The sequence below is a fragment of the Microcebus murinus genome, chromosome 16 (assembly GCF_040939455.1).
Source record: "Microcebus murinus isolate Inina chromosome 16, M.murinus_Inina_mat1.0, whole genome shotgun sequence".
NCBI lineage: Eukaryota > Metazoa > Chordata > Mammalia > Primates > Cheirogaleidae > Microcebus > Microcebus murinus.
In genome coordinates, this window is record NC_134119.1 from 41,533,003 (window position 1) to 41,544,072 (window position 11,070).

At 40.5% G+C, this 11,070-nt stretch overlaps 1 protein-coding gene across 3 annotated transcripts in view; it reads left to right on the forward strand.

Annotated features, from left to right (window-relative positions):
• The window catches only part of SEC23B (SEC23 homolog B, COPII component), a 43,753-nt gene extending 32,683 nt beyond the window's left edge, over positions 1-11,070 (forward strand). For all 3 annotated transcript variants that reach the window (XM_076011162.1, XM_076011163.1, XM_076011164.1), the window contains 5 exons: positions 729-890; positions 1,795-1,881; positions 3,769-3,924; positions 4,302-4,367; positions 10,598-11,070. In XM_076011162.1, the coding sequence (XP_075867277.1) occupies positions 729-890; positions 1,795-1,881; positions 3,769-3,924; positions 4,302-4,367; positions 10,598-10,687 (561 nt within the window). In that variant the 3' untranslated portion in view covers positions 10,688-11,070. The remainder of the gene's footprint in view (positions 1-728; positions 891-1,794; positions 1,882-3,768; positions 3,925-4,301; positions 4,368-10,597) is intronic.

An 11,070-nucleotide genomic window follows, 5' to 3' on the forward strand; every position in this document is an offset into this window, starting at 1 on the left:
TGCTTCCTTCTAATCCTCAGGGTGAAAAATGTACCATTCCAGCATTACCTCTTGTCCCTCCCTCCCCTGAACCCCTTACTCCAATCTACCAGCCGGTGTTCTGAGCTCTCGTCTATTGTCCCTGTGCCTGGACTCCCCGTTCTGCCCCATTCCTCTAGCTTCCTCAGGCATGTCTCTCAGGGTGTGCCCTCAGACCTCATAGCTTTGGGAAGTCTCCTGCCGGCCCTCCACCCCCACCCCAAAGTACTTTCCTGTACTATGGCTTGTAGCTTGAAGACCCAAGTGTGCCTTCTCCCACTGGACCTGACTTCTTGGAGAACAGATATACTGTCGCCACAGCTTGGCCTAGTGACTGTGGGAATAAACATTTATTTGCCTTTCCCCTTTCATGTGGAAGCTTTGACAGATCCAGAGGCCCTTTTATTGAAGGAAAAAAAAATATTTAAAGCTTTCAAAAAACATAAAATTTACCATCTTAGCCATTCTTAAGTGTACAGGTGAGTAATGTTAACTCTATTCACATTGCTGTAAACTGATCTCTAGAATTTTTCACCTTTCAAAACAAACTCTGTACACATTAAACAACTCCTCATTTTCCTCTTCTACCAGCCCCTGGTGCTACCTTAAAACCTGGGTTCTCCTGTTTCAGAGGCCCAAGTGGATCTACTCTCTGGGTGTCTACGAAGGTTGCAGCTATATGCATTTGCCTTTTTTCTTTGTAAATGCAGTTCATGTTCCATCTTAGAAGATCTCCATTTCTGCAAGTGTTTAACAACAGCCCTGACGAGTCGTCCTATTACAGACATCATTTTGCCCGGCAAGATCTGACCCAGTCCCTCATCATGATCCAGCCCATTCTCTACTCCTATTCCTTCCAGGGGCCTCCAGAGGTAAGCTTTGACCTGAATGCTCTTCTGAGAATTGGAATCACCTCATATATATTTTTTTCTAGCAAATTTACTCTTAGGGTAAAACTGTAAAAAAACAAACAAAAAACTTTGGAGTTTTTATAATAGTTTAACATTATTTCTGAGTATTAAAAACTATAGGAAGAAATCAAAGCCGTATAAAGCTATTATTTGTGGAAGATGGAATAAATGTAAAAAACTTAAAAAATACACGGGTACTTTTTTTTAATGTGTTCATATGCTTTCATCCAGTAATTTCATGTCTTATAATGTATCTGAAAGAAATACTGCTAGAAACAACAGGCTTTGTGCAAAGAAATAGTAAATGAACTGTTATAAAACAAAAATGGATAACAATGCAAATGTTCATTATCAATATTTGTTATATTTGGGTACAGATTTTTAAATTTTCTTTAATGAATACAAGTTCATTTTATTATTGGAATAAAAATCATAATAAAATGTATTTTGTATTCAACTTGAAAAACTTGTATTAAATGCTATTTTTCATATAGGCATCCCTGTTCTTTCTCATCTACAGCTGTAGTAGATTTCAGAGAAACTCACTCTGGTTGATAAAAATCTATGTCCAGTACAAAACTGAGAATATTGGGAATTGTTTCTGGTTCCTAGATCAAAAGATATTAATCTCCTTTCCCAATTGATGAGGGAATATTTGGATCCTGATTTTTCTGTGAAGTAGAGTCTGAGAACTGCTGAGTCAGGAGCAGAAAGTGGGTACATGGCAGGAAGAGGGACGAGCCACTGTGCCGGGCACCATTTGTAAACAGCCTCTGCATTGCTGTGGACACTGGGTGTGGGGTGGGAGTGATCACCATATGAGGACCAGGGAAGGCCAACGCCGTCTCTCTCCCTTTTTCTTCAGCCGGTACTCTTGGACAGCAGCAGCATTCTAGCTGACAGAATTTTGCTGATGGATACTTTCTTCCAGATTGTCATTTATCTTGGTGAGGTAAGATATGAATTTCTTTCTTTACTATTATTTTTGCTTTCTTCCTATTTATTAATTTAGGTTTTTAATGACATTTGAAACAAGAATTTGGGTTTAGGAAACCATAGTTTATTATAGTAATAAATGCAGTGGTTTTCATTCTAGTGAATAAAATCTTTTTTCAGATCCTGGGAATATTTGTATATTTAGTAATTTTATTAACATTTACTGGCAGGGTGTGGTAGCACACGCCTACAAACCTTTCAGAGGTGGAGGATCACTTGAGGCCAGGTGTTTGAGGCTGCAGTGAGCTATGATTGTGCCACTGCACTCCAGCCTGGGTGACAGAGCAAGACCCTGTCTGTAAAAAAAAGTAAAAAAAAATTTAAAAAATTAATGTTTACTGTAAGTAAATCTCAAGTGGTCCTTTTAAATCATTATAATTTATAACTTTCTAAGTTGTTAGGCAAGACTAGTTTATTCTTTCTCAGAAAACATTTTATACATACACACTACTCTCTTTTCAGAGTTATGTTAGAGTTTAGGGCTAAAGGTTTTCTTTGCTGAAATAATGGGGCACAGGGAACGTTATGCTGGGTCTGTGGATGCTGGGATGGCTGTAGATGGCTTTCTGGGGAAAGTCTGTTTCTTCCTAAGAGGGTTTCATGCCCTAAGAAAGGGAATGTCTCCTCTGAATTATTTGCATCTTTATGGGAAAAAAATCCTTTAATTGGGCATTATATTTAGTGATGCCTTTTCTTCTATTGTATGTTCTTTATCTTCGTTAAGTTGCTTTGGTGATTTATTTGGCTGCCTAATGTCTGAACATTAGGAATGATTTTATGTGTCCTAAAAAGATATAAATTGTGTTTCAGAATTCCCTCGATTACTTAGGAACTATTAGTCTTCTAATACTAATAAATATTGTATAACTTTAAAACTTTTTTTCAGTATATTAACACCCACTGTGCTAGCCACTTGCTCACAGATGCTAGACTACTATACTGTCAGTAATGGTTCTAGACCAAGGGTCATTGGGTAACCAGTTACTTCTTCCACTGGTTCCCTAGTAGCAGTGCAGCCGGCTTCCACATCTGTGCATTCCACATCTGCGGATTCAACCAACCATGGGTCAAAAATATTAAAAAATAAATAACAATACAGCATAAAAAATACAAGTATAACAACTATTTATATAGCATTTACATTGTATTAGGTATTATAAGTACTCTAGAGATTTAAAATTTTGGGGAGGATGTGCATAGGTTATATGCAAATACTACTTATTTTATATCAGGGACTTAAGCATCCTCAGATTTGGGAATCTGCTAGGGATGGAGTCCTTTTATCTCCTTGCCAAGAGTATCCCAACTCAGGACCCGAGTGAGCAGGGGGTGGGAATGGATGGATTCTACCTGGTCTTTTGATTACTGTGCACCAGAGGAGGTGTGTAATACATGTGCTGTTAGGAAAAGAGAAGAGGGGATGGATTCTATAAGGGCAGCTGACAAATCCTTTTCCCTACCAGGTGTGAGGAGATTAGAGGCTAGACTGAGTGATAACAGTGGAAGTGGTAAGGTGGGGAGGCCATGGTTCCTTAGGTTAATTAATCCATGGGCTTTGTTAACTAACTGGCACATAAAGTTAGGAAGGGAGAGGAGGCCTGGCTGATGACTGGCATTCCTGGGAGAACTGAGCAGGTGAGGTGTCCTGGATGCACACTCTTTGCTTATTCTTGTTTTTCTTTCTAGTCACTCTGCTCTCCCTCTGAAACTTGTCACCTTTGACATAAGACTACTTCAATAGAAACAAGTTCTGGGTGGTGGTGGTGGTGGTGGAATGTCATGTGACCATGAAGGCTGTCATTACAGTTTCTACAATAGTTTTGGTTGGTTTGTTTTGGTGTAGACCATAGCCCAGTGGCGTAAAGCTGGGTACCAGGACATGCCCGAGTACAAAAACTTCAAGCACCTTCTGCAGGCACCACTGGATGATGCTCAAGAAATTCTACAGGCGCGGTTCCCGATGCCACGTTACATTAACACAGAGCATGGTGGCAGTCAGGTATGGAGCTGAATTTCAGCTCTAATGTCCTATTTTTTTTATTATATATTTTATGGCCATATATCCAAACAGAGTGGTTAAATTTTATGTGGTGACATAAATTGACATGCAGGTAATCTTCCCAATGGGACTTCTTTTTAAATGAGTAGTCAAAATATGCTGATATAAGAGTAGAGGATTGCCAAAGTAAAATGCATATTTCACGTCTCAGGATTCTTAATAACTGGAGAGCCAGTGGGTTTATGCTAAAGAAATAGGTTCCCCCTAAGTAAAATGATTTCCAATTTAACCAAAGAATTGTTATAAAACTTATTTTACTTTTTTCTATTACACTAATATGAATGTCATTTGATCTTTAAATTTTTTTTTTTTTAAAGGCTCGATTCCTTTTGTCCAAAGTGAACCCATCTCAGACACACAATAACCTGTATGCTTGGGGACAGGTAAGAAATTGTCAGGTATTTGGAGAGGATGCCAGGCTACTTTTTTAAAAATTTGTTTTAAAATCCTACAGATTGGGTCCCTTTTGGCCCAGAGACACAATTACTTGAGTATTTTGCTGGGGAGGGGAGGACAACTTTGAATAACATAGCTGGGCATGAAATGGGGGTTGGGGGTGGGAGGAGCTGCCTATGGGGACACTTTGCACAGGTTTTGCACAGGAGGTGATGCAAGTGATGGGGTGTGGCCTATAGATGAAGCTTCTGCTTGCTGGCTGCTCCCCTCCTGATGTGTCCCCCCCCCTTTTTCTAAGTTTCATTTTCATGAAGGACACATTTTCCACTGGTGGGGTGGGGGTAAGCAGTATTGGTCTGCAGCCCTGGAATTGGGGACCACTGCTTTGCACAACACGCAGCGTACATGCCAGGTTCAGGCCAGGGGACAGAAGTTTGCACTGTGGCCTCCATTTGGCTGTCTCCACACAGCAACGGAGCCCAGGTCCTCACTCCCAAGACCACAGGGAACTCCTGCTCACCATCCTTCTGCCTCCTCTTCAGTTTCTAGGCCCTGATTCCTTCATTGTTCTTTTTTTTTTTGTCCCCAATTACTTCTTTATCTAATTGTTCCCAGAATGTATGTCTCTTTCAGATGACTTTTCTTTCATTCTGTTCTCTTATAACATTTTTTTAACTAAACTTTTTTTGGGATAGTAGTAAATTTACATGCAGTTTTAAGAAATAATACAGAGACAAGACTAGCCTGGGTGATGTAGTGAGACCCTGTCTCGAAAGGAAGAGAAGAAGGGAGGGAGGGAGGGAGGGAGGGGGTGAGGGGGAGGAAGAGAGGAAGAGAGAGGGAGGGCAGGAGGGAGGGGGAGGGGGAAGAGGAGAGGGAAGGAGGAGGGAAGAAAGGAAGGGGAGAAGAGGAAGAAAGAGACAGAGGAAAAGAAAAGAAGAGAAGAGAAAAGAAAAAGAATACAGAAAGATCCCTTCCATCTTCTGTCCATTTTCCCTTAGTGGTAACATCTTGCAAAATCAGAACCAGAATATTGACATTGATATGGTAAAGATGTACAACATCTTCATCACCACGAACAGCTCAGGTTACACTTGTATTGTAACACCCACTTCCCTCGTGCCTCCACTCCCTTCCTAACCCGTGGCAACTGCTCATCTGTTCGCCATTTCTTTAATTTTATCATCAAGAATGTTATATATATGAAGTCAACAGTATATAACCCTTTGGGGTTAGCTTTTTTTCCCTCAGCATAATTACCTAAAGATTCATTCAGTTTGTTGCAGGTATTTTTATTTGCCAAATATTATTCCATAGTATAGATGTGTCATAGTTTGTTTAATCATTTACCCATTGAAGGACATCTGAGATGTTCACAGATTCTGATTATGAGGAACAAAGCTGCTGTAAGCATTCATGCACATATTTTTAATGTACATAAGTCTTCATTTCCTTGACATAAATGCCCAGGAGTACATTTGCTGGGATGTATGTTTTTCCTGCCTTCCCATGAGTAATGTGAACATTTTTTAGAATTCTTTGTTGACTTGTTTATAGTGTATTTGAGTGTATCTCTTTGTATAGCTATTTTGGTTGCTTCTGGTTGCCCTAGGCATTACATTATATATGCATAACTTATCACAACTACTATTGCTGTCTTTTTACTGGTTCAAGTGAAGTATAGAGAACTTACCTCCCTTTCCATCCCTTTACTCTCCCCCATTTGTAATATAATTCTGTTAAATATTTCCACTACATATATTTAGGATCACATCAGACGTGTTTTGAAAAAACATGCAAGCTGTTTTTGCTCTGCTCTCACATCACAACAATCAGTAGAGATTTCTGTGACCAAATGGTTGGGGCTTTTTCCCCACCAACAAGCAGTGTACACCAGCTGGATATCCTCCGATTCAGTTCTGACACTGTCTACCTAGAGACAGTGTCAGGTCCCAGAGGATGAGGCTCAGTCCAAGACTGCCCAGCCCCTACACCCTTCAGACACCAGTTGCAAATCTGGATCTCCGGAACTGCTGACAAATCAGCTTCAAGTTGGGGATTCCACAGTCCCCTCTTTTGGTTCAATTAGTTTGCCAAAGTGGCTCACAGAACTCCAGGAAATATTTACTTTCCTTTATGGTTTATGTAGGATATTACAAAGGATATAGATGAAGAGATGCATTGGACGAGGTATGTCCTCTCCAGGTGCACCACCCTCCAGGAACCTCCCAGTGTTCAGCTATCTGGAAGCTCTCCAAACCCTGGCCTCTTGGGTTTTTATGGAGGCTTCATTACCTAGGCATGACTGATTAAACCATTACTCAGTGGTGATCAACTTGGCCTTCAGTCCCTCTCCCCATCCAGGAGGTTGCGGAGAGGGTCTGGAAGTCCCAAGTCTCTAATCATGACTTTGCCATTCCTGTGACTAGCCCCCTCCTGAAGCTATCAGTCAATATTAGCATACAAAAAGACAGCACATTGGAGATTCTAGGGATTTTAGGAGTTGCTGGGACAAAGAACAAATATATGTTTCTCAATATCACAGACAGTGATCAAACATAATTTATAAGTCTTAAGAGGAAAAGGAAAAACTGTATTCATTCATATTTTTGCTTCTGTTTCCTGTTTAGAAATCTTCCTTTATTCTTTTAGGATAGGGTCTGCTGGTGATAGATTCTTAGTTTTCCTTTATTTGAGAATGCCTTGATTTTCCTTTCATGTCTGAAGAAATATTTTCTCTGGGTATAGGATTCTGACAATCCTTTCCGTTAAGCAGTTGAAAAATACTGTGCCACTTACTCTGGCCTCTATAGTTTCTAATGGGAGGTTCACTGTCATTCTCATTGTTTTCCCCCGTAGATAAGGTGTCATTTTCCTCTGGCTGCTTTCAGTATTTTTTCTTTGCTGTTAGTTTTCAAAAGTTTAATTACAGTGAGTCTTGGCATAGGTTTCTGTGTGGGTTTGTCCCGTTTTGGTTTACTCAGCTTCTTGATTCTGTAGATTTATGTCTCTTGCCAAAATTGGAAAGTTTTTAGCTATTATTTCTTGGAATACCTTTTCAGCTGCTTTCTTTTTCCTTTCTTTCCTGACCTCCAGCGACAGGAATGTTAGATCTGTTGTAGTACCACAGGTTCCTGAGGCCCCATTCAGTTTTTACCATCTGTTTTCTTTCTTGTGTTCAGTTGGGTAGCTTCTTTTATATTATGTTCCAGTTTGCTGATTCTTATCTCTCTTCCCCTTCTGCATTGAACCTATCCACTGGGCTTTTTATTTGTTATTGTATTTTTCAGTTCTAAAATTTCCATTTGCTTCTCCGTATCTTCCCTGTCTTTCCTGGGAATTTGTATTTCTTTACCGAGGCTTTCTGTTTTTCATGTGTTTTAAGTGTGTTTATAATTGCTCATTGAAGCATTTGCCAAGGCTGTTTTAACACCTTTTGTCAGATAGTTCTAACATTGCTGTCAACTTGGTGTTGGTACCTATTGATTGTCTTTTTCATTCGGTTTGAGATCTTGGTCCTTGATATGACAAGTGGTTTTTGATTGAAACTTGGACATTTTAGTATTTGTAGGAGACCCTGGATCTTATTTAAACCTGCCACTTTAGCTGGATTTTTGTTACACTACTCTTGACAGGGAAGAGGTTGCACATTATTTCGTTATTGCCAGGTGGAGATAGAAGTCCAGATTTTCTGCTGGCCTCTGTTGACACTTGAGTGGGGGATAGCGATTTCTTGTTACTGCTCAGTGGGGATGGGAGTTACGCTCCCCAGGTAGCCTCCTCTGGCACTGTTGTGGAGACAGCCTCATTACACTTGGGTGACGGTGAAGTCCCTACTCTCTACTAGGTCTCCTCTGATTTCACCCCAGTGGGCAGGGGAAGGACAAATTTATTTCTGCTACTAACACTGTCAGGATAGGGAGGTTTCTTATTAGCCATCAGGGATGAAATTCCTGGTTCCATACTTACCCTTCTCCACCATCCTGGTGGGGGTGCTAGGGTACCTTGTTACTGCCTTATGAGGGTGGAAGCTTTTTTTTTTTTTTTTTTGAGACAGTCTCACTTTGTTGCCCAGGCTAGAATGAGTGCCATGGCATCAGCCTAGCTCACAGCAACCTCAAACTCCTAGGCTCAAGCAATCCTGCTGCCTCAGCCTCCCGAGTAGCTGAGACTACAGGCATGCACCACCATGCCCGGCTAATTTTTTCTATATATATTAGTTGGCCAATTAATTTATTTCTATTTATAGTAGAGACGGGGTCTCGCTCTTGCTCAGGTTGGTTTCGAACTCCTGAACTCAAACGATCCGCCCGCCTCGGCCTCCCAGAGAGCTAGGATTACAGACGTGAGCCACCAGCCCGGCAGAGGGTGGAACCTTTTAAGTGCCCACTCAGCCATTCTGAAGTGGGCAGGGCATGGCCATAGTTTCTTCTGTCATTTTTGGCTGGAGTAGACTGATTGTTATCCAAGAATTTTCTACCTTGCTATGCCTATCTGGTCATTTGGCTAAAAAAAGCAGGTACTTTTTGTTTTATTTCTTTTAGGTCTGTGCTCAGTGATAGTTTGCCAGCTTATTCAGCTTCAAATTTGGGGTATATGAAAACCTAAAAGGAACTCACCACTGTGTTGTTCCCTGGGTCCCAAGGTCCCTAGTTTGTCTGCTGTTTTCTTTCTACCTTTCAAAGTCTTCTTATGTTAGTTTATATAAAATGTCCAGGGGCCGGGTGCAGTAGCTCACGCCTATAATCTCAGCACTTTGGGAGGCTGAGGCAGGAGGATTGCTTGAGGCCAAGAGTTTGAGACCAGCTTGGGCAACATAGCCAGACCCTGTCATTACCAAAAAAAAAAAAATAGCCGGATATGATAGCATGTGCCTATAGTCCTAGCAACTCAGGAGGCTGAGGTGGGAGGATCACTTGAGCCCAGGAGTTTGAGGCTGCAGTGAGCTATGATTACTCCATTGCACTCTAGCCTGGATGAAAGAGCAAGACCCTATCTTTAAAACAAACAAAAAACAACTGGGCAGGGTTTTTTGTTGTACTTAGTGGGAAAAATAGAGAAAAGAACATCATCTACTTTTTCTTCCTGAAACTGGCAGTCCTCCTAAAACATTTTAATCATGCTTATACTTTGTAACAGTACAGTTGCATGTTAGAAGAATTTGCAATGTTAAAAAATAATAAGAAAGAAAATTAAAATTACCTATAACCACTATATAGAGTTAACTATTTCTGTCCTTTTTTCTAGGTAATATAAAGTAGTATGTATGTGTGTGTGTGTGTGTATATATTTATTCCTTTACAAATTTGGGGTATGACTGTAAATTGAGGTTTCTATTCAGTTCTTTTCCCATAACATTAATTTTTTTTTTTTTTTTTTTTTTTTTTTTTAGACAGAGTCTTGCTTTGTTGCCCAGGCTAGAGTGAGTGCCATGGCCTCAGCCTAGCTCACAGCAACCTCAAACTCCTGGGCTCAAGCGATCCTTCTGCCTCAGCCTCCGAGTAGCTGGGACTACAGGCATGCGCCACCATGCCTGGTTCATTTTTTCTATATATATTAGTTGGCCAATTAATTTCTATTTATAGTAGAGACAGGGTTTCGCTCTTGCTCAGGCTGGTTTCAAACTCCTGACCTCGAGCAATCCACCTGCCTCGGCCTCCCAGAGTGCTAGGATTACAGGCCTGAGCCACCGTGCCCGGCCCCCATAACATTAATTAAATCATATGCATTTTCTGATATTACAAATACCCATCTGTTCAGTGGAGGTACTGATTCTCTCATTTATTCATTTGTGAATACACCATTATTCAGCTAGTTGTAAGCAGAGTACTTAAGAACTGGGGTTAGGTGCTGGCAGAATGGTAGGGAAGAGGAGGGGGAAAGGTGCACCCTCAGGGAGCTCACACTGGTGGGGAGCTAATCTCTGGTGAGCCATCAGAACTGTGGCGAGGAGGCAAAGTAGAAGGGCATATGTTCAAAACTGGGTCTGTAGCAGGCAGCAGTAGCCTCATCTCTGTGGAGCAGGAAAGATTTTTATGAGAAAATTAGGCTTCCATTTGAAAGCCCTAGTTAACTAGGCAGGGGATGGGAGTGATGGAAAGTACTAGCAGAGAGGACACCACCTGGGAATGTTCTGAGGCGCAAGATCCTTAACAGCTCATGAACTCTAATCTGCTTTTAAGATATCTGCTAACAAACTTTTCTCATTAAATTTCAGGAAACTGGAGCGCCCATCCTAACTGATGATGTTAGCCTGCAGGTGTTCATGGATCATTTGAAGAAGCTGGCTGTCTCCAGTGCCTGTTAACACGAGCATGTGACCAGGAAATTGAAGAAAACACTGTGTTCACAATTGTTTATAAAGGCTTAATAACATTCCTTTTACTTTTCTGGCAGATTTTAATAAATAATCAAAGAAAATTTTGTATGTAACTCTTTAGGTTATAATTTATTTGTATGCCTTAACTGTATCCCTTTTGCACCATAAAATTGTAAGGTCCTAAATGTTTTGGTACTTATAGATGTTTATGTCCTCTTTGTATCCTAACCTTTAGAATTTAAATAAAATCAGAGGTAATGTATTTTATGGTAGCTTGTTTAGGTAAGCATCTTAATGATCATAAAAAAAAAATAAACCTGGATGAGGAAAATACTGGCTAAAATAATGCTAATACAAATTTGATTTCCTGA